At 42.1% G+C, this 22278-nt stretch overlaps 3 protein-coding genes across 5 annotated transcripts in view; 2 read left to right on the forward strand and 1 right to left on the reverse strand.

Annotated features, from left to right (window-relative positions):
• Nucleotides 1-3493, reverse strand: part of ripk1l (receptor (TNFRSF)-interacting serine-threonine kinase 1, like) — an 18372-nt gene extending 14879 nt beyond the window's left edge. Inside the window, exons 1-4 of one of the 2 annotated variants that reach the window (XM_008297506.1) lie at nt 3428-3493; nt 2974-3136; nt 296-452; nt 11-148 (exon numbers count right to left, since the gene is read on the reverse strand). In XM_008297506.1, coding sequence (XP_008295728.1) covers nt 11-148; nt 296-452; nt 2974-3134 — 456 coding nt within the window. In that variant the 5' untranslated portion in view covers nt 3135-3136; nt 3428-3493. The other variant, XM_008297505.1, reaches the window with a different exon arrangement.
• A 3003-nt stretch (nt 3494-6496) lies between these two features.
• On the forward strand, nt 6497-10656 carry dusp22b (dual specificity phosphatase 22b). The gene is made up of 7 exons (XM_008297507.1): nt 6497-6631; nt 7068-7101; nt 7183-7265; nt 8022-8071; nt 8857-8931; nt 9959-10130; nt 10231-10656. Exons 1-7 carry the CDS (start codon nt 6611-6613, stop codon nt 10369-10371), a joined length of 576 nt encoding a protein of 191 aa, XP_008295729.1. The 5' UTR covers nt 6497-6610; the 3' UTR covers nt 10372-10656.
• A 677-nt stretch (nt 10657-11333) lies between these two features.
• Nucleotides 11334-21777, forward strand: irf4a (interferon regulatory factor 4a). Of its 2 annotated transcripts, XM_008297508.1 has the most exons (9): nt 11334-11446; nt 12084-12283; nt 12478-12664; nt 13453-13538; nt 13652-13829; nt 14493-14573; nt 14913-15314; nt 17375-17487; nt 18468-21777. In XM_008297508.1, exons 2-9 carry the CDS (start codon nt 12086-12088, stop codon nt 18615-18617), a joined length of 1395 nt encoding a protein of 464 aa, XP_008295730.1. In that variant the 5' UTR covers nt 11334-11446; nt 12084-12085; the 3' UTR covers nt 18618-21777. The 2 variants fall into 2 exon arrangements, with proteins under 2 accessions (XP_008295730.1, XP_008295731.1); XM_008297509.1 differs by lacking the exon at nt 11334-11446 and having other exon boundaries at nt 11943-12283.
• The last annotated feature ends 501 nt before the right edge of the window (nt 21778-22278 follow it).

Below are 22278 nucleotides of genomic sequence, written 5' to 3' on the forward strand. Positions count from 1 at the left end.
TACAATGTACCTTGATGTGAAAATCCTTATCCACCAAAATGTTTTCTGGCTTGATGTCCTTGTGTAGAACACGTTTTTCTGTGAGGTACACCATCCCTTCCAGAATCTCTAAGATGATTCTTCCCTTCACAGATACTGGCACATTGACCTAAAACGAAGGGGGGAAAAAGTATATTATTCCTATAATTTACATTTAAAATATAGTAATTTCAATTTTGGATTAAACTACTAGATCTATATGTATTCATTTTAATAATTTCCTTTTCCAGTGTGACTGTATTCTGAACCTGCTGACCGTTTCTAGCATGACCAACAGGTTGCCTCTGGGGATGAGTTCCATGACTAGAGAGCAGTCTCTGTCCTCCATGATCACGCCCAGCAGCTTGACCACTCGCTCATGGTTCAGGCTCGCCATGATGCTCCCCTCCTCCAGCAGTGACCTTTTACTGTCCCTGAAAAGTACAGTTAATACAGTGAAAGGCTGAAATTGACGGCGGACAAGTGAAAAAACGAGGTTGAATCTTATTGCAGGCCTTTTGGAAGGATGTAGGGACGCTCGGATGTGATATGCCAGATGGGTGTTAGTGTGGATATTAAAAATACGACGGAGACTGAAATGAGGGATGAGTGTTACATACAGTTTTTAATTCTGTGTTTCTGTTATCGTGTCCAGTTATACAGAACAGGTGGATCACCAGCTCTGTCGCCGCACAAATTCCTTTATTAGTCATTAGTCTGACTCATCGAATGTAGACTGCTTGTATAAGCTCGTCACTGAATGCGCATTTCAAATGATTTTTTCCTCCCCTTCCACTATCTATGTGTAACGGTCGCTGTTTAAATACATCCAGGTGCATCCAGACCATGATGTGCTGCAGAATGTTCTGCAACACCACAAAGTCATGCACATATTTAAAATTAAGGGGGGGAAAAAGAGCACTTGTTTTTAAGCAGTGCTCAGTACTGATTAACCCTGAGCTGATTTAAAATATTTACTGAGAAAAATTTTAACCAGCACTTCCCTCACAGGACCTTATTAGGAAAAAAAGTCATAAATAGATAAGTCGACTGAGAGAGAATTCATCTTGCGTTAACTTTGATAATCACTATTGTTACTTAGATCATTATAATTACGTAAATTACCTTGACACATGTTGGAAACGCAGCTCTTAACAAGCCTTTTTCACAATTGCTTTTGACATTTTAACATTAATTGATATCATAAAAAGAATCTTTAGCTGCACTCCTATATATCATATTTACAAAGGAGCCTGCTACATGGCACTGAAAGCTCCCAGCTAAGTCTCGTCTGAAGACTTTTCCCAAAGCTGCCAGGGGAGACGACCCCCTTGATATGGATAATGTCATGTTTTCATGCTTATGTTACCAGTGACTGGTCAACAGTTGAAACCAGATGTTTACATATACCTGATAAAAGAGATGTATATATCCTTTTTTTGCTCACTGTCTGACATTAAATGAGACTAAATTTTTCCTGTTTTAGGTCAGTTAGGATTACCAACATTGTTTCTATTTGTTAAACGCCAGAATAATGAGAGAGAGAATTTTTTTTCATTTTTTTAAATTTTTTTTAATTACTTTCTTCAAAGTCAGAAGTTTACATCCACTAAGACGACTATGTCTTCAAACTATTTGGGAAAGCCCAGATGATGATTCATTGGTTAACTGGAGGCACACCTGTGGATGTATTTTAAGTCACACCTCAAACACACTGCTTCCTTTTGTGACAACATGGAAAATCTAAAGAAACCAGCCAAGATATCAATAATATGTCCTGACATGTCCTGTGGTCTGATGGAACTAAACCTGAACTGTTTGGCCTTAATGACCATCGGTACATCTGGAGGAAAAAGGAGGAAGCTTGAAGCCTGAGAACACCATCCCAGCTGTGGAGCACGGGGGTGGCAGCATCATGCTGTGGAGGGACTGGTGACCTTCACACAATAGATGGCATCATGAGGAAAGATCATGATGTGGAGATACTGAAGCAGCATCTCCAGACATCAGCAGGAAGTTAAAGCTTGGACACTAATGGGTCTTCAGATGGACAATGACCCTCAGCATAGACTAGCTACAGAGAGGCTTCAGGACAACAGAGTCAGTGTTGTGGAGTGGCCATCACAAAGCCCTGATCTCCATCCTGGAGAACATCAGTGGAGCAAGGAGACCAACAAACCTGACCCAGTTCCACCAGTTCTGTCAGGAGGAATGGGCCAGAACCCATCCAACTATTGTGAGAAGCTTGTGGAAGGAAACCCAGAACGTTTGACCCAAGTCATAGAGTTTGAAGGCAAAGAAAGTAGTAAAAAAAAATCTCTCTCTCTCATTATTCTGGCATTTAGCAAACAGAAATAATGTTGGTGATCCGAACTGACCCAAAACAGGCAAAGTTTAGTCTGATTTAATGTCAGACAGTGAGAAAAAAAAGGTTTCATGTCTTTTTATGCAGTGTATGTAGACTTCTGGTGAATCCCCACATTTATTCTAACAAAGTCTTTTGCAGGATGCTTTTATAATATAGTTCCCTGATACAGTATGTGAAATCAGGTGGTGGGGCTGCAACAAAAACATGAATGGAGATTTTTAATAAGACAGCTGTTGATAAATTGGATATGAAAAACTGATTTTGCCTGCATGCATCCGCATTTCAGATGAATCCACTTCTCATTTATCCCTCATTTAAAGGAAGTGTTTCAAATAGAAACCAGTGCATGCTGTATTCCAGCACACACTGCCACAGTGACGACAACAAGTCAGGCTGGCAAACACAGACTGTTTACCAACGTCAGCATGTGTCTCTACATATCATACACACAACAATGTGAGTGTATTGTCTGAGTGGAGCTGCTCCATACACAGTTGTTCTGGACACATGATTCAAGTTATCACCAGGCTGAGGGGGGAATACCCAGACCCTTCATACACTCACACACACATACGCAGATAACTTACTCGCTGCGAAGAGGGCCTGTGTACATAGTCTTCAACACCACATGACCCAGGGTTACGTGGTAGCACAGGTAAACCTCTCCAAAGCCTCCGTAGTCCAGAGGCTCCTTAACGATGAGATCCGCCGACCTCATATGAAGCGAGGACTGAGGCGCGGTGGCCATCCCTGGGAACAAGTCACGATAAAACCCCACAGCTCACACAGACGCACGATTATGTCTTTTAAGAACCCGTTTAAGATAATCAAAAGAGACTAAATGAATGAGCGGAGCGGCGAATTAGCCATCCGTGACGCTCACAACATTGACAGGAGCGTTAAGCTAGCGCCTCACTGTTCTCAAAAGTTTAGTCAACAAAATCAAAGTTAGCTTCCCGCGAGCAAACTTATCAACCGTCGAATAACATTAACGACCGCATTCAGTCCCGATATCAAACAAAACCGGAGTTAAATGGTTACCCAAAAGTGCCGAAAATCCACTTGGAGCACTTTATTAGCGTTTCCGGGATTTCCTCGATGTCCTCGCTCAAAAGCGAAACCCGAAAGAACTACAAAAAACTACAAACAGCCGGAAAAGTCGATAACAGAAACAAAAACATCAGGACGGCTAATAGATTCCCGATTTGCTTTTCCAAAAACGTCTAAAAAAATTTTTTTTAAATTAAAAAAAAAACACAGGATAGAATTTAAAAGTTTTTATTCATCCGCTAAGCTCTTTCTTAGTTCTTTTTAAATGAAGTTTTTGAGAACTCCTCTGAAACATCTCAGCGTGTAGCGTCGTTGCCACCTACTGGTGAAACCGATCATTGCGGCACGAAGCAGAGCTGCATCCATTTGCATCTGTCACACTGACATTGTTCTAGCTTTCTTTTTCTGTAACTAAAAAGCATTTGTGAGAGCTTTTACAGAATCTAAAAAAAAAAGAGGACGCAAACTGTGAAGACAACAATCCAGTTTCGTACAATTTAAACAGTGCAGCTAAACAGAGCCTAAAGAAAAACAAAGGAGAAAAAAAAACTACAAGTTCATTGATAAAACAAGCATTTATGTGAAACTGGAGCGGGAAACCACCTGAGTTGTAGCCTCCGACTGTGCGGGCGATGTCAGATATGTAAGGCCTAGATTTTGGGCAACCTAAATGTGTGAACGCCCACACTATAAATTCCACCTATCACACACTAAAGCCACAACAAAGCAGTATCATAATTTACCTGTCCTGTGTTGTCACCATTTACTGGTTTACACCTTGTGTTGTTTGTTCTGTTCACAGTTACTGCTGATAATCTTCCAGTTATTTAGAGAACTTTCCGGGCTTCTGTGAGAGAGTTAACGCGTAACTGAGCACAACTGAACAAAACAAACCGGTGAACGTCATTACAAACTACGTTCCATCCACAGTTCTACTTATTTTGAGTAATATTCAAGATCATGGGGTTTACAAATGATTGTATTGTATTCAAAACAGCATGTTGACCATCTCTATACCCTGAGCTCACTTTATTACTACCAGCATGAATTACTTTAGATAATCAGTTGACACGAAACGAAAACCACAATTTGAAATATCAAGCCTGAAAAGTGACACAGTAAGATTGACGTAGGAGGCTGATGCTGGCTGCTGTCACTTCCCATACATGCCGCAGACACCTCCTCTCATTCAAGCTGTAGTCTGGCGGTTGCTTGCTGGCCCACATAGAACAACAACAGATCACCAGGAAGCTAAACCAACTGGTGCCTGCGGTGTACATGTGCTGTCGATGTGGGGCAGTGGGTAGCAGCACGTCCTGTTGATGTTATCGTGATATTAACCAGTACAGACTGCTGGATGCCGTCGTCTCTCTGCAGTAGTAACGCTGCTGATTTTCACGCTTGGGATTTGCTTCTCAAAGACCCTGCTTTGGCACCGGTTCTCTGCTCAGGTTGTTTCCTGCCAGCAGAGATGCTGGAGGAAGCAAGGTGGTTCTATCCGGTGATGGTGCACTGCAGGAGGGTGGTCTGTGCAACCTTTGCATCCAAGCGGGTGAAAGTACAAGCTAGTAGTGTAGGAATATATAGAACTGGAACTCTCACAGGATGCATGGTTCAATGGTTTCTTTTGAGCACATCCTCTCACTCTTTTCAATGTGCCTTCAAAGTTTCTCAATGGAGAGTGGTGTCCATGTGGTCGTTTTTATTAGTGGCACTGTTTTTCCTCCCTGTGGTTTAAAAGCTTCTCAATGTGCCTTTCTGGTACTGACACATTTGTTTCTGATCTGTCGTTCAGGGAAGGGTGGTGTCTGGATAAACTTTTCCAAAGATGGTGTCACAAAAAGATGTTTTGATGGTGGAGAGGGTGAAGCTTTGCGTGGCCGTTCCTCCCTAACCCTACCAATGTCAACATCTGCATCCGAGGACATCAGGATGTTGGATGTGCTGTTCTTGGTCCTTCTTTCATTGGGTCTCATGTATAAGTGCAGAAATTTGAGGCAAACAAAGCGTTTTAGGTTAGATTTTATCCTCTGGTAGTTTTAAAATTTGAGGTAAATGTGGTCAACTGAGATGTCTGAAGGAAAAACCAACAGACTTTTCTTCCTCTGATTAATTCATTCAAACGTTGGACTTAATTGTCATTCAGAGGCGCCTTCAATATGGAATGCCATTCACTGGTCACCCCTGTGGCCACCCCAGATCTGATAGATCAATCACTGAAACTTTGATATCCAAGTTGCAGTAAATACAACTTCACTGTCAGTTTTATTTCTTCCTATTTGACAAATTGTGCCATTTCCCAGAATGGATATTTGTGAATGCATGCAGCACGTGACCTCTCTAATCTTTATAGTAACTACTAAAATATGACAACAGGTCACAGAGTAACAATGGAAACACATATTACTGAAATTATCATCACACATGGCTGGAATTTTAATACTGACATAATAAATAAAAACAATGTTTTGCCATTGATAAAACTTTTCCTTCTTTTTCTCTTGAGCAGTTGTCACCAAAATGGAAACTGCACATCAGGTAAATATGAAATTAACTGTAAAATAAGAAATCAAGGTATATTAATATATTTCTAAACTCTCTCATTGACATAAATTTCAACAGCCCTCTATAATACAACAGCATAGTAGGATTAGAAAATAAGCCTCTAGAAATGTTTTTTCTTTCCAAAATTTGAAAAATTAATAGAAGTCCCACTTTTTCTTATTTTTTTGAATCTCTTTTATTCATTTTCACAGCACATTCAAGTGGAAAAATCCCATGTTTTTCCCTCTTATCTGACATCGGCCTTTGAATCCTGCATATTTATTCCCTCTGCGAGACACTCTGTTATATTTAAATAATTGTGGGTTAAGTATTTTGCTGTCCTGAGGGGCGAGGTATTAATAATCCATCCACAAATACGGGGTTGGTTTTTAGACCACCGCTCTGTCAGCAAAGCCTGCAAACTACAAATCCCAGAATTCAACACGGCGCAGCGTTTGGCAGCAGTCCTCTGCTCGCTCGGACACGGAGCTGCTGCTTTTCTCTCTCTCCCCCCCTCCAACAGTGGCTTTGGAAAGCTATCGAGACTTTAGATAATCACTTCTACACAAGCGGGACACACAGAGGGGCATTTCTTCTCAGAGGGATTTTCCAGACGGGCTCTTTTTCAGGATGGGGAATGGCATCAACAAGGTACGTTTTCCATCTGCTCCATGCGCCTCAGGTTGGAGTTTGTCATGAGTGGAGCTCAGTGCTGGAAGGATTGTGCTCAATTTTGTTTGCAGCATTAAAGTTAGTGTCTAATGATTGGTTTTTTTTTTGTTTTTAAAAAATATAGGCCTACCATTAAAAATATTCCATATCATTTCCAACTAAGTGGTTTAACTTAAAACACTTCATGTAGTGATTATTTTAATTGATAGCTTCATTTTTAAAAATCTAGTCAAATGATCTCAGGGTTAAATTTGCACCATGGCCTCTAATTTCTAATTATCACTTCATATTTTCAGTGAGTCCCCTTGAGTCAGCTGTTTCAGGTCTCAGCTGTTGCACCACTCCTCATGTTCAGTCATGCTTTTCCTTTTTTTTTTTTGACCAAAACTACATCCAGTGTTCTCTCTTCTTCCAGGTCCTGCCTGACTTATACTTGGGGAATTTCAAAGGTGTGTGTCAGTGCATTTTATAGTCAGTTTTTTTTGGTATATGTTTACGTGTCTTTGATTGGTGCTGTCTGTTCATCACAGATGCAAGAGACAGAGAACAGTTAGCCAGAAACAACATCACACACATCTTGTCCATTCACGACAGCGCGGCGCCCATCCTCCAGGTGAGAAGCTCTCGATTTCTCCACCTTTTAGCATCTCAGCTCTCAACCGGATCATGAGAAGTGTGCATCTCAAGCTGCCCGTTAATATTTCAAGCAAATAAAACCGAGCGGACTGATTGGCTGAGGCTCTCCAGGTGTTTTGGTACATGGTGCAGCTCCGTCTGACACAGCCCATGGACCAGTCTGTCAGGTTGTTCAGGTGCGAGTGCTCGCCACTTGGGCTTCCTCTTGAGCAAACAGCTGTCATTCCTCGAGCGAGTCAACAAAAAAAAAAGGCAGGGGAGTTTCTCGCTCATGTGATTCTTGGCGTATCATGAAAAAATGCCAGTCAGAAGCAGTTGGTTTGGTCATTGTGCTGAGTTGTGTGCTTGCGTGGGTTTCAGAGTAGGCGGTTGTTCTTGTTTCAGCCTCTGTGGACTGTGCAGTCTCTTCATTATTGTTTTTTTTTTCTTTTTTTCCCCTGAATTATTGATTTGGATCTGAAGTTACTCTGACAGCTGGAAGCACAAAAGCGTCTTTGTTTCTCAGTTGTGTCATTGTAAAAGCAAAACAAAAAAAAACAATGACAAGGACGAGGAATGAGAACACAAACTGTCCTTAAACTGACTTTTTCTTCCTACTACATACGCTCGCAGAGCCCGTGTTTACAATCAGCGACGTACATTGTGAAACCTCAAGTGTGCTGATTTGTGGTGATGTTAATCCGCTGCGAGTGACTGCTGATAGGGAGGCTAACTAGTCTTCTTTGTCCACCAGGAGATGACCTATCTCTGCATTTCAGCAGCTGACCTGCCCACACAAAACCTGTAAGTACCAAAATGTGCAGCTCAGCAACACACAGAGCAGAACAATGAAAAGCTGAGGCAAAGAGAGAAAGTACCACACTCATTTCAGGCAGCACTGTGTGTGGGTGTCTGAGGTTCATTTTCTTCAAGCTAACGTGTAAATGATACGCTTTCACCAGCTCGATGTTTGACTGTGAACCTCGTCCACCACGGTAACACAGCTGGGTTTAGCTCTCGGCTGTTGCTTCGGCTCCAATCTATGACATGTTCAAGTGCGTGCAATTGTTGGTTTTTTTTCTAAGAAACTACAAAAGAAAAATGAAGGGGGTGGTGCTTGTATCGCGTTTGTCTCTGACCAAATTCACATTGCAAGCTGTCTATTAGCAGGACGGAAGTCTTGCAGTTCTTTTGTGCAGTTTTAACCTGATGGTTGGCACATATAGACCCACAAACACACATTTGGCCCATGCAATATACATACTCACACATATGCACACGTCAGCCTTACAGCCCCCCGTTTGTCACCTATCTCTCAGCCTGATGTGTGAAATATGACACCAGCTCTTTCAAATCTGACATGAACACACCCTGATCCTGATCTTTTCAGGATCAGCATGTCAAAAACATAGCACCTGTCATGTATGAGAAAAAAAACAAACCCCAAACCAAACTGCGCTGTTAGACGCCTCTCGGCGCTCGTGAAGACAAAATAACAACACAGCTTTTACTGCAGATCCTGCTGTGCTCTCACAGCGCTTTAATGTGGTCGTGACCTATTGTAACCAGGTTTTTCTTATTCCCCGCAGGACTCAGCACTTTAAAGAAAGTATAACGTTCATGCACGAGTCCCGGCTGAAAGGAGAAGGCTGCCTCGTTCACTGGTGAGAGCGAGATTGCTTTACCTGAGAGCTAGAATCCACTCACAGGGGCTCTGAAAACAACATGTGCTGCTGTAGGAAGTGAACTGTATAGATTCCCTCCATCTGTCTTACACAATCACAGACATATTGAAATGTACAGTTTATCTACAGCTGGGTTAGAAGAAAAACTAGGCTCACCGCACGCAGCGAGACATGTGAACTCATGTGTAACTGCTGCACAGAAGAGATTAAATGATAAAGGTTTATTCTTGAACTTCCCAAAACAGAGTACAGTAACGAGTCTGACCGCATTGTGCTAGTGCTGACCATGTGTTCACAGGGTAAGGTTATATTTGGTTGGAGAGAGGGTCTTCTCAGAAGTACAAGCAGCTATTTATAAGGTGTGCACTGACAAAGGCCTCTCTACTTAATCACTCTCAGACTGATTCCAAAGGCCAAAGTTCATTTAGACACGTATTGAATCCATTCTTACACCAGTTTCACCTCATTTATCTTATATTTTATTCTCAATTTGTCACCATCTGTAGTCTAGTTAGCCACATACTGCTGATATTACAAAAGAATGTGTATTATTTGGAGTATTTCAGTTGTTTAAAGCCTCTACTTTAAGTGTACTCTTTACGCATTGTTTTTTTGTGATGGGCTGTTCACGCAGAACACAGAGAACCTAGTTATTTATATCCCCGCTTAACAAACCTCTAATATTTTCCACTATGCCGGGTTTAGCTTCCCTCCTTTGATTTTCTTAACGACAATGAAATATATCCTGTTTGTTACCACCGTCGGAATGTCACTTTTCTTTTCAGCGTCCTCACGATTGTTTTACGGACAAACAGGTGTGTGACTTGAATCGGAGGCAATATGGCGTCTAGTGATTCTTAAAACTGGGATGAGGGCTTCGACATGGTGCAAAATATCAGTGGTCATAACGCAGACGGCCATCATTTCCACCAGCGGCTAAAAGTTTGCAGGAAAATGGTGACATTTTTTGCATCTTAGTTTCTCGTCTGTCCCTCTCTCCTTACAGTTTGGCAGGTGTGTCCCGAAGCGTCACCCTGGTGGTGGCCTACATCATGACGGTGACAGGACTGGGCTGGCAGGAGGCGCTGGCCGCCGTGAGGGTGGCTCGGCCCTGTGCCGGACCCAACCTGGGCTTCCAGCGGCAGCTCCAGGAATTCGAGACCACTCAAGCTGAAGAGGTGAGTCCTGAACATACAGAGCTGGAGCATTAAACAGTGTTTTGCATCATTACATTGACAACAACAAACCAAATGTTTGGTTTTTCTTCTCCCCCCGTAGTTCAGAGAATGGATAAGGATGGAGTATAAGGAAAACCCTTTCAATGACGAGGCTGATATACGTGACTTGCTTGCCAGGGCGTCCAACGTAAACGGCGAGGAGGTAGAAAAACATGCATCTACTCCACCTGGAGGTATCTGATCGGTGAGATCTTTCAGCCTGGATTACTGTGAGATGCTTGAAGTATTCTGGACATCTAACGTGCTTTGGAGTGGACTACTGTCAGGATGGACTTATCCTTAAAAATACAACGGACATGAATGTTTGAAGAGACTTTTATCATGTTCAGTAAATTTTTTTTTAGCAGTAATTGATGTTTCAGGTGCTTTTTTTTTTTTACTTATAAATGTTTTGAACTGTTTTTTTGTTTTTTCCCACCGTGTCTACATGATTTCATATCGTTATAATAAAAGGAGCAAAGTCTAAGCGTTTGCGGAGGTTGTCGGTCGGTGGGCTGCAGTACTGAAGCTGATAAGACAGACTTTGCGCTCTGTTTACAGCTCTTGTTTCCTGGTTCTCTTCCTGTTTGTCTAATGTGCAGGGGAGGTCATGCATGGTGGCATCAGAAACACAAAGATCACATTCTGAGATCAGGCTTTTTGCTCACTTGTCTTTCAGCGACCCCATAACTATAAAAAATAAACACTTTCACCAGAGATTCTACATAAAGTAGTTGTGTACACGCTGCCGATAGCTGTACACGACAGCCACTGGAGGGCAGTGTTACTAACAAAGTGCACTTTGAGAGTGTGGCAGTTTTTTTGATTATTCAAGCATGTGTTCTGATACTGGCTCCCTGTGCCTCGTCAGTATCCAGTCAAACCTTTCTCAAATAACAGCTTCTACATCTAAAGTTGTTGTAGATGTTTCCAGTCAGCCGTCTTGTCAGTGGAAATTAGCTCGAACTAACAGATTTATAGAGAAAAACAAAATATGTGGCGGGGCGGTGGGGGGGATATTTTTGTGATGGCACAGGTGATTGTTCCATTCCGTCCCGGTGTCTGCTCAGGGTGTCACTAGAGGGATTCCCCACCGCAGGGCTGTGTGGGCGCCGAGTTTCACAGAAATGAACACCCAACTGCTGTGCATCTCCTTCTTGAACCTCTCGCAGCCCGAGAGGCTCCTCCCTGCTACAAATCAAGTTGTGATAACATTTAAGAATAGGACCCCGAGAGCTTCAAAACAGATTTCGGCGGCGGACGTTGCACGTTCAGAGGTAAGCAGCAGCAGCAGCTCCCTTGAAGTGAGTGCCAATATGTTCATTGTGATAAAAAATAATTTGCTGTATCAAGTAGATCTCAGTCATCATCATCATTCTCAGTGTAACTTTAACTACTTTAATCATGAAATTGATAATCGTGTGCACAGTTTTATGATGCTCCAGCATGTGTTGTGTTTAAACTCTTCATTGCTTCATGTTCTGTTTTTACACATGCATGTATTCCTAAAATTAGTCACGTTTCTTTTCTCTGGCAGAAAACAAAATCAGACCACACGTGATGATGATAATTACTCATTTCTGCTGCTACCTTTACATCCTTACCCCGTAGACGAGTACAGGCAAAAGCTATTGCATGATTAAATGCATCAAAATGATTGCTAATATTGGAGTTAGGGCTGCAGAGGATGGAATGTGGTGCAAACAAGTGTCTTTGAAAAGCAGTTTTCACTACAAATTGCCATGATGATAACTATTTGGACCTGGCGTCTTCATCAGTAATGTTAACAAATATTATTCTTTGGTCCAATGAAAGGACTGACAGTGAAAACCTAAACAAGACTAGAACAGCTCCTTAATGTATTTGCAGCTCTGATATTTGTGTTATTTGATTTGACTTTATTTTCTTTTGCAGAGATGAACCTGGATGAGGACAGCGGCCTGTCAGTCAGCTGTGGCAACGGCAAGCTGAGGCAGTGGCTGATTGATCAGATCGACAGCAGGAGGTATCCCGGCCTGGTTTGGGAAAACGATGAGAAAACCATCTTCAGGATTCCATGGAAACACGCAGGAAAACAAGACTATAACAGGGAGGAGGATGCTGCCCTCTTCAAGGTCAGACCGTCCCGTCTCTCTCTCCTCACGCTGCACCCAACACATCCGACGAATGCAACTCAAACACTGCACAAAAACCAAAAAAAAACCCCAGCTGTAGATGTTTTTGCTGTTGCTGTTCACGCGTCAAAGCTCCATAGTTATGCATGACCGAAAAGCAAATGTAAATAAAATGCATTTGATGATTGTTTCAGGCGTGGGCATTGTTTAAGGGGAAATTTAAGGAAGGTGTGGACAAACCAGATCCCCCCACGTGGAAAACCAGACTACGCTGTGCCCTTAATAAAAGCAATGACTTTGATGAACTCGTAGAAAGGAGCCAACTGGACATCTCAGAGCCGTACAAAGTCTACCAAATCATTCCAGAGGGAGCCAAGAAAGGTAAGGAGCAAATTTTGTCCATGCAAAATGCAGAGGAGCTGAAAAGCACGACATTACAGAGACAAGTACACTCAGCTCCCCGTGTGAGAGAGGTGACAAAATGTAGAGTAAAATAATTAATGTTTGGATCTTAGTTACAAATTGTCATATATATAATATATACGATTCACCTGCGTAGTCAGAATACAGCTGCTGCGTTTCACACAGCAGCGTGCATTGTTTATAGTCTCTGGGTGATTTTTTCACATACATTTGCACCACTGCAGTTGATTCTGATGAGGCAGGAAGCACAAAGGAAGCCAAAGCATGTACCAAAAAGGCCGTAGTGCTTTTTTTAGAGGGCTTCGGTTACTAAGCGCAGGGTGCACATATCACAACCAGACGACCTCCAGCCTTGCATAACTAAGTCTCCGACATCGTATGTACAACTGTTTTTGTCACACCAGAGCAGTTCTTGCTATCTGGGCTGACACTTAATTCTCAGAATGAACAGGATTCAGATTAACTCAGTCATCTGTTAAACTTTTTGCAAATTTCCCTGCCACTCGAACAAAAATAACCTCACGAGTGCACAGAACATGCTCACGGTTTTAGCTGAAATGCAGTCGTGTTTGCAGAATATTGCACATCAGATATCAGTTTAATGTTAATCTCTAAAATATAACTATGGTTTATTCTTATTTATGTCCTTTTTTTTGGGTAATGCTTTAATGGAAAGCGGTGTGGGCAAATGATCTGACACATTTCTGCTTTTTTATTTCATTTTTTTTTTTTTTTTACATTTATAGGAATGAAGATGAGCAGCATGGAGGAGATGCCGTCACACGCAAATGCTCTCGGCTACATTCCTCCATATCCATCCCTGCACAACCAGGTCAGCCCCATTCTGCTGCTGCTGCTGCATCCTATAAACTGGACCCAACTGATAAATCAGTAAAAAACAAAACTTCTCAGTGTATTGACATTGTCCCCTGTGCTCCCTTCCAGGTTCCCGCCTTCATGGTTTCTCAGGAAAGAAGGGACTGGAGGGATTATCACGCGCCGCCAGAACAGCAGCCTCTTCCTAACACACATCACCACGGGCCGCATGCGGAGCTGCCGTATGGCCAGTGCCACTACCCGTCGCCCATCAGTCGACCTTGGCCCGGGTCACACACAGAAAACGGTAGTTACACTTCATTCATTCAGAACGGGCCAAACCATAAAACCATGTCTGCTTTATATGTACTGTGCTTTCATATATGGATGTAAGGATTGTTTGATTTTCATAAATATCAACAAAGAGATGTCTGCGCTATCCTCAAGTCAAGGGACAGGACATAAAGAGCATTTAGAAATATGTTAGTTCTTTATGTGACACTGCGATCCAATTAGAAACTGAGGCTTTAATGTCAGTCATCCTGTAGGTTGTTATTAAATTCAATATGTCAACAGTTATCATCATCTACCTTCAGCTGACAGTCTTTGAGATCAGATAAATTATGAATCGATTTGTTACGCTCAGAGCTTAAAATTTAAACTAAATGAATGAATACTAATAAGTTATGAGTAGTTGCACATCTGATGCATGTAAAATATTAATTTGATCTCCGCATGCACAAAGAAAAACTTACGCACAGCGCCACACAAACGGCGTGTTGGACAAGAGGTCACACATTCTTCAGACTTGTTTTTGTTCCAGATTAGAGTTTTTTTTTTCTTCTAAAAAGGGAAAAGAAAAAACTTCCTCATCCCTGCAAAGAAGTGGCACGGTGCCCTTTCACATTTCCCTACTTTCACATTCAGTACTCTAATTTTGGCATTTATTTCTTTATTTTGTTCTCTGCAGGTTTTCAGCTCTCCTTCCACACCTACTTTTCGGAATCTCAGTCGCCCGTGTACGCGATGGACCACAACAACGCCGTAACAGGTAACGAGTTCGACAGACACACACACAGTCTGACATGAGCTTGTTGTTCAATGTTTATTATTTTGAGCGTATTTGCATTTGCAGATAAGAAACTATAAACATCTCCAACAACACGTACTTACTTCCCTGTTCTGAAACTCACAACGGCAGGCCATGATAGATTTTTTTTTTTTATTCCTCACAAGATTAAAAAGCAGAATTAAAAAGACGTGTGCAATAATTAGAGAAAAACGAGTGTGCACGCCGAGCATGTTTCAGCTTTGCAGGGCCTCAAGCTGCGAGACTCCAGTCATGCTGCTGTTGAGTGATCTGCTAAATGCTTTTCTCTCTTTATTCCAGATTTCAGCCTGCACGTGTCCCTTTTCTACCGAGAGTCTCTGGTGAAGGAGGTCACCACCACCAGCCCAGAAGGTTGCCGGATCACCTCTTCGTCCTCGTCCTCTCCGTCCTCTTCCTCCTCCTCCTCTTCCCCGTGCCCGGAGGACAAGTTTCACAGCGGGGCGGAAATCATCCTTTTTCCATTCCCGTACCCCGAGTCTCAGAGGCAGGGCGCTGACATGCTTCCTAACGTCCTGGAGAGGGGGGTGCTGCTGTGGATGGCGCCTGATGGGCTGTACGCCAAGCGCCTGTGCCAGGGACGAGTGTACTGGGAAGGACCTCTGGCTCCGTATACGGATAAACCCAACAAGCTGGAGAAGGAGCAGCCGTGCAAACTGTTCGACACCCAGCAGTTCCTTATTGGTAAGAACCGATATGCTGCTTGCACCTACAGAAACACCTGAACAGTAGGACACATCCATCCATCCATTATCCATTATCACTAGGGTCATGGGGGGCTGGAGTCTATCCCAGCCGACTCGGGGTGAAGGCACACTCACATTCACACTCACATTCACACCAATTTAGAATCACCAGTTACCCTCAGCGTGTCTTTAGATCATTGCTGGAGGCCGGAGAACCCGGTGAGAACCCACACTGCACAAGGAGAACATGCCATCTCTGCACAGAAACATCCCAGGTCGGGAACTGAACCTCTTCCCCACCGTGCCGCCCAGCAAGAAAACGAAACACAATCCAGCTAATGTTCCTGCATTGGACGTGTTACCTTTACGTTCAATTTGTGGAAGGACTGTTCGAATTCTTCATTTAAATCAACTCAGTTCGTAGTTATTTGGCCCAAAATCATAGATCGCTTTCTTTAAAGAGTTTTAAAGTTCTTCGTAGACGTCACCCTCCAACCCTAGAATAATACCTTAATAATAAACAGAGAGACACCCTGGTCAGGGGCAACTATAATATAAAACCCACCTCATTGCAAGTATAAATAACACTGTGTTTTCACTCATTTTTAATTTTTAACAAATATTTAATCAGCACAGATCTACAGTGCTTAACACATGTATTCGACCACCACCCAGTGTACGGTTTATCAATCATTTCTTATATTTCTGTAAAGGTTAATTCACCAGTATGTAGAAGCTCTTTAGCCGAAATCATATCTTTAATGCTAAAATGTGATTATTATTGTTATCCATCCATTTTCAAATGTACTGTTTTACGAACAAACCAGAAAAAACTAATAAAGCACATTATTATTTCTTGATTAAAATGTCAAATTATAGTTATGTACTTGCATTCCTGAACAGAAACATGAGTTTTTGTGGTTGAATGTGAGGCCCAGTGGCTCAGATTTGGGTATAAAAAGGTGAATTCAGTTTGAAATTCCTTGTTCCTGTTCAAAACGGTAAAACATGGAGAGCTGAGCGGCGTTAAAGCACTTCATGATGGTCTATACGTACAGTGCTTAACAAATTCAACAGGTGGACATAAATATGTTTAACCTGCATATTGGTGCTGTGTTGTGAACCGCTTGAAAATCTACAACCGTCGACTTACACCAGATAAACAGCTTGCTGGGTGGAGCCCATTTGAGCAACTTTATCTACAGCCTGGTACTTTGATCTACAGCGAGGCATCAGTTTGAATCTGCAGAGGATCTAGTGACTAAAGCTGTCAGAAAAATGCAGCATTTTCCCCTGAGGTTTTGTGAAATAAAAAATATAGCAAATTTATAGCAATTGCATTATTTGCTAAATGCACATGTTGGCCACTGGTTGTAAATTGTTAGGTTGAGGTGTAATTGTTGTGTTACAGTGGAAGGATTCACAGTTTCACATGGAGGGTCTTTGATTCCTTTTTGACTAAAATGCAAACTGTAGTGTAGGATCCACGACCAGACGACTGCACACTGTCATTCTGCTCAGACCTCCATCCTCCACAACTCGCTGTTTAAGGCAACAGCTTTGACTCTTCAAGCACAACTACGAATGTACTGATAAACACGCTGCCACAGCTATTTACAGTACGGTGTCGGCTGTTTTCACATTGATAATGGTCGCGATGATGGAGGTGATAACGACGAAGGAGAGGCTTGCAGGCCTTCAGCTCGGTAAGTCCCTGTCGGCGTTCAAGCAGCGTCTTCTCAGCAGGGGGGGCCGAGTGTGTGGAGTCCCCACCCACCTTCTGTGGTCCACCACACCGCCAGACAAGCCAGGGTTTTCTGTGCCATTTCACAATAAACTTCCACCATCTTCTCATCAATAAATTCTAGAAAAGTCATCGTGATTAGGGAAAATGTCATGTGAGTAAGCTGTGGTCTTAATGGGTTTTCTAATCTGTGTGTGTTTTGCTTCACTGAAAGTTCGAACTGTGATGGTGTGAACGTTTGATGAGCTGCACATGATGGGTCTAATGTACAAAACACCTCATTTCTCACTGTATCCTCTTCCTTGTCCTCTCAGAGCTCCAAGATTTCGCCCATAACGGTCGTCATGTGCCGAGACACCAGGTGGTGCTGTGCTTTGGCGACGAGTATCCCGATCCACAGCGCCCGAGGAAGATGATCACAGCACAGGTACCCAAACACCGCAAAAGTCGTTCTTTCTTTTCAAGCAAATCAACCATTAAAATTTAAGATGGTGAAAATATAATTGCAATTATTTGTCACTATACAGCTACTACATATGCATCATGGATTATGCATAATGTCAGAAAACAACGACCTCAGCATTGTTCTTATAATTAATTTAATTCTTATAATTAATTTACTAAACGTTTGAACAAAACTGAGCTCAGATTTTAACAACTTCCTGAAATCTGTTTTTACTGTAGGCCGTAAACAAAACATATGATTGCATGAGATTTTTGCAAAGACCTTAAAATAAATTAAAAAATAGAAAGATTAACCCGAACTACAACCCGAACTAAACATAGCTAAACCACAGCAACTGTAGCTAAAGCAATGCTAACTATAGCGAGATACAGCTAACTTTAGCTAAAACTAAAGCTAAATTTTATTATCCTTTTCTGTCTTTTATCTGTAATTGGAAAACATTCTTTGTTATTTGTTAATTATTTCGTAAATGAAGGAGGGTTTTTTTTTGGAGGAATAAGAAAAGAACTTAACTCTTGATACAGCTAGCATAGCTGCTAGCTCTCAGTAACTGAATTCACATGATTTAGCTGCCATTGAATTTAATAAAATAAAAATGAGTTTGTAAATTAGTAAAAGTCCTAAAGGTAGGCCTTTAGCTGGACAGAGAAACATTTATTTTACATTTATGTTCAATTATTTATATATAAAGGAATATCAAAACAGACAGAGCTGCGTTATTTGCATATTTTAATATCATTTAGGTCTCCTCGCAACGCTTCTTTGGGAAAAATAATCATCCTGAAAAGCCATAAAATGAAGAAATCTTTGTTTTGCAGTTTTCCCGCCAACCTAAACAACCTTTTTTTTTTTAACCTGCTTGTTGAGGTCACGTTCTCTGCACAGCAGGATAAAGTGCTGTTAACGTGCGTATTTCACACACAGACATAATTTCATTTTAGGTGGAGCCAGTGTTTGCCAGGAAACTGGTGTACTATTACCAGCAGAACAATGGTCACTACCTGCGGGCCTACGATCACATCCAGGAACAGAACGCCTCCCCAACAGTTGACTACCCGTCCCAGAGACCTCTACAGCATATTCAGGAGTGACGATGCACGCAGGAGGGCACGCATGTGAATTTAAAGCTCTGACCTTTTAGCATGCCTTGTGACTGCGGTCCCACGTACTGTACGGTAGAAACTGTCATGGTAGCTGCCGAGGGGTGGATATGGGGAAGACCCTGTCATATTCACTTGCACACCTATGCGTCGTAAGCTTTGTGTCGGGGACTGTGAAGTTTTTTTTTGTTTTGTTTTGTTTTGTTTTTTTTTCTCTACAAATATTATTGTGAGAGTGTGAAGGATGCGGTTTGAGGGTGGAGGGGGGGATGAAGGGAGCGGAGGGCAGCAGAGACAGGAAGTACTAGCACAGGTGCACAGGAAGAATGGCCCCTTAGACAAAACACAGACACGTCGAAGGGACAAAACAGCATGAATGACTACTTATTCTTTACAGGTAACAGTTGACTATGTGATTCTTGCACTCACACATTCAGACGGTGCTGAAGACAATCATCTCTTCTCAGCTTGTTCTGTGGTTGAAAACCTTTTTTGTTTTTTTTTACACCTAAACCAAAAACCTTTGCTCAGAAGAGCAAGTGAGCAACGTCGGTGGTTAGTCCACTGTCGTTCTAAATTCAGGGTTGCATTGCAATTTAAAAAAAAAAAGAAGCTACAACTAAAATGTGAATGCAGAAGTCAGCATGCTGCAGAATGCACGCACAAGAATCAGTCTACTGACTCTGATCAGCTTTGAAAATGATCAGATTCCTTTAAATTATATCAAAGTGATGAATCAAAATCTGAAAAGGTGGCAAGTTCTCATAAATAATTTTGCTTGCTAAGACTGAATCCCTTATGTCCACTTCACATACGAGGCATTTCACTGCCCTGTAGCCTCTTACTTTTCCGATCTGACTATAAATCTAGAATTTTATTGGGAAAGTCAAGTCATTTGTTTGGGCTTAGTCATGCACTCCATTAATGTTTTATTTTTTTTTTGCATTACAAATCAATCTCATATCTCTTAACATTCATGTTTTCCCTCTAAAGCCAGTGTTAAGCCGTGGTTATACTCCATTGTGGATCCTCATACAGACATCTGTGGACACTGATGGACGCATAGTCGTTGCAAGAAGCCGCGCAATGCGTTCTGGTCACGTCACGATGCATTTTGAGAGACTGGATGTCTTGTCGCCTGCTTCTCGTTTGCATACAGTTGAGGTCTCGGTTACTTTTTTGCAAATCGGGGGCATTGAACCGCCTCGTGGCGCCTTTGGAATCTCCTGAAGAACTTTAAGATAACTGTTATTGACTTATTTCTCATCTCACAAGTTATCAGAAACCCATTTTGGCTGATTGTCTTTATAATATAAGAGAAAGCTTCAAACAAGCCACCGTGTTGGTCTGGTGAATGAAGCCTTCGTCCAATCAGGTGCAGTCCGTGTTTGTGAGGTTAGTAGGAGGGTATAGCCTGCATTGGTTTCCTGTTGTTGTTACCCATTGTTTCACCTGTCAACTATTGCTAGGAAAGGGCAAACGCTCTCTTGTGTTTGAAAATGCCCTTCCTCTTGGGCCATAGATACAAACTTTAGGCTGCACACAGACGTCCATAGAAGGTTCTTGGGGGCATGATAAAATTTACAACACCTGGAGCTTTGTGCGCTGGTGGCATCTGTGATTGTCCTCGAGACTAGAGTTGGCATGATGGAAAGTTTGTCTGCAAGAATCCAGTCCACATTAACCCCTTCCATGGACATCAGGTGAAACTCAAAATTGATAAGAACTACACTACAAGGACAGTAGTGCATACAGAGTCCATGGAGTCTTCCAGTTGGATTGGAAAGTAGTAGAATAAGAACAACTGTGCATATGTGGCGTCTGCAACTGTCTATGTGCTCGTCCGCAAGCAAATACAATCAAGGTTTAAGGGGTCACCTAACATAGAAAAACCTATTTTTACTTGCTAATGTCATGTCGTTTCATTGGCCTTCATACTGGATAGTTTTTGTTCTTCAGGTCTTTAAAAACCGGCTTTAAATCTTGTGATTATCGCTAAAAAAAACCACTTTGCTCACAACCAAAAACAAAAAAAACGCGTGGGACCATTGGTGTAGAACACATTATCAGAGAGCAACTTTTGGTTCAGGTCCTGTGTGACTGACTGTGATGACCTTACTAGAATCAAGAAGGTTGACTGGAAAATCACACTCATCCCGCAACTTGCAGGGAAACCGTACCTGTTCCTCTTGACCTGAAACTCGTTGCCTCACATTTGGGAAGGAAAACTACCTTTGTGGTCTGTGTGCAGGTTCTGCAAGGGAGGAGTTCTCAGGTTCCCATGTCTCAGATACTGTAGGAGGCTCACACAGTGGATGCAATGTCCACTTAAAGCAGCGCCACGAGTCCCACACAATGAAGTGGATTCTGCTCGCTTTACAGACACGGAAAGCCAAAATGAGTACGTTGGAATTTCTCATGCTGTTGAAGTCCTAAAGGTTAATGTAAAGTAGGAGGGATAAAGGTTTTGTTATATTTTTCTTCTGTGGTCCAGAGTTTCGATCTCTGCATTTTACTTCCTTCACACTTAAACCACATCACTTTCACAATGGCTTCAAAAAGTCTGACCAAAATCACAGGCGGGAATGTTTTTCTTTTTTTTCTTGAACCATAAATCCTCTTTCCCCTCAAACGTGTAGTCAGCCCCCTGATTCTCTGCAGAGTGAAAATTTTGTTTCACATTGCTTCACAGTCAGACATTTGACTCATTCGTCATCCATCACTTTAATGTACAACTTGCCGGCGTGTCGAACGCTGCGTATGTGTGAGTGTGTGCGCAGAAAAAAAAAAAACGACCACATGTGTGCATGCGTGTGGGCGGACGCATGTGTGTCACACAGTCATGGTGTTACTGTTATTAGGAATTGACATTTATGGACTCAGGATAAAACATGTGACTCCCCCACCCACGACATCAGTGACTCAAACACAGACACACACACACACACACACACACCAATTTCACATCACAGTTTACAGTTACAGTAAAACATTCAGCAAACTACTGTACAGAGGAAACTAAATTTCTAATACACACAGTTTTTTTTTTTTTTTCAGAAACGATTACAAGCACCAGACATAAATGTGATTTTTAATATAAAACTGCTGTTGGAGCAGATCGACTTTGAAATAAACTCCTCATCTGAAACTACTTATGTGTACTGTGCTCGTTTCATCTCTATGCTCCCCACATTTGCAAACAAAGGGAGGAAGAATGAGAGAGTCATATTTGGTTAGAAAAAAAAAAAAATACTGAACAAAAAAAAAGAAGAAAAGAAAAACACATTCACACATTTGCCATGGTGTTTCCCCCTCTGCAGGAAGCCACATCATTTGTAGTCAGGCTTCAGTTTTTCCGCCTGTATGAGCCGTTACTCCATCGCCCGTGCCTCTTTCACTCGAAGCTCCGGAGAGGACGGTTTAGTCAGCTAATGCCCCAAAACATTTTCAAGAAGGGCTTTATGGAGAAAATGAAACCGCTATCATCAGCATATCAGGGGCGACACTTTCCCCCAAAAGAAGGCGATTGGTTACATCTTGACTCAGGGGCTGTGGTGAATTTAACTGATTGGGCTGGATAGTGAGACATAAGTGTTGCTCTTTATGTCAATCACTGCATTTGTTGTGAAACTCTCTCTGACACTGTGCTGCC

The sequence above is a fragment of the Stegastes partitus genome, unplaced genomic scaffold (genome assembly GCF_000690725.1).
Source record: "Stegastes partitus isolate 25-593 unplaced genomic scaffold, Stegastes_partitus-1.0.2 Scaffold1225, whole genome shotgun sequence".
NCBI lineage: Eukaryota > Metazoa > Chordata > Actinopteri > Pomacentridae > Stegastes > Stegastes partitus.

Coding starts and splice junctions, on each gene's coding strand:
- dusp22b (XM_008297507.1), top strand. CDS start 6,611: ATGGGGAATGGCATCAACAAG. Junction 7,266..8,021: donor GCGCGGCGCCCATCCTCCAG/GTGAGAAGCTCT, acceptor TTTGTCCACCAG/GAGATGACCTATCTCTGCAT. Junction 8,932..9,958: donor GAAGGCTGCCTCGTTCACTG/GTGAGAGCGAGA, acceptor CTCTCCTTACAG/TTTGGCAGGTGTGTCCCGAA.
- irf4a (XM_008297508.1), top strand. CDS start 12,086: ATGAACCTGGATGAGGACAGCGGCCTGTCAGTCAGCTGTGGCAACGGC. Junction 12,284..12,477: donor AGGATGCTGCCCTCTTCAAG/GTCAGACCGTCC, acceptor TGATTGTTTCAG/GCGTGGGCATTGTTTAAGGG. Junction 14,574..14,912: donor CCACAACAACGCCGTAACAG/GTAACGAGTTCG, acceptor TCTTTATTCCAG/ATTTCAGCCTGCACGTGTCC.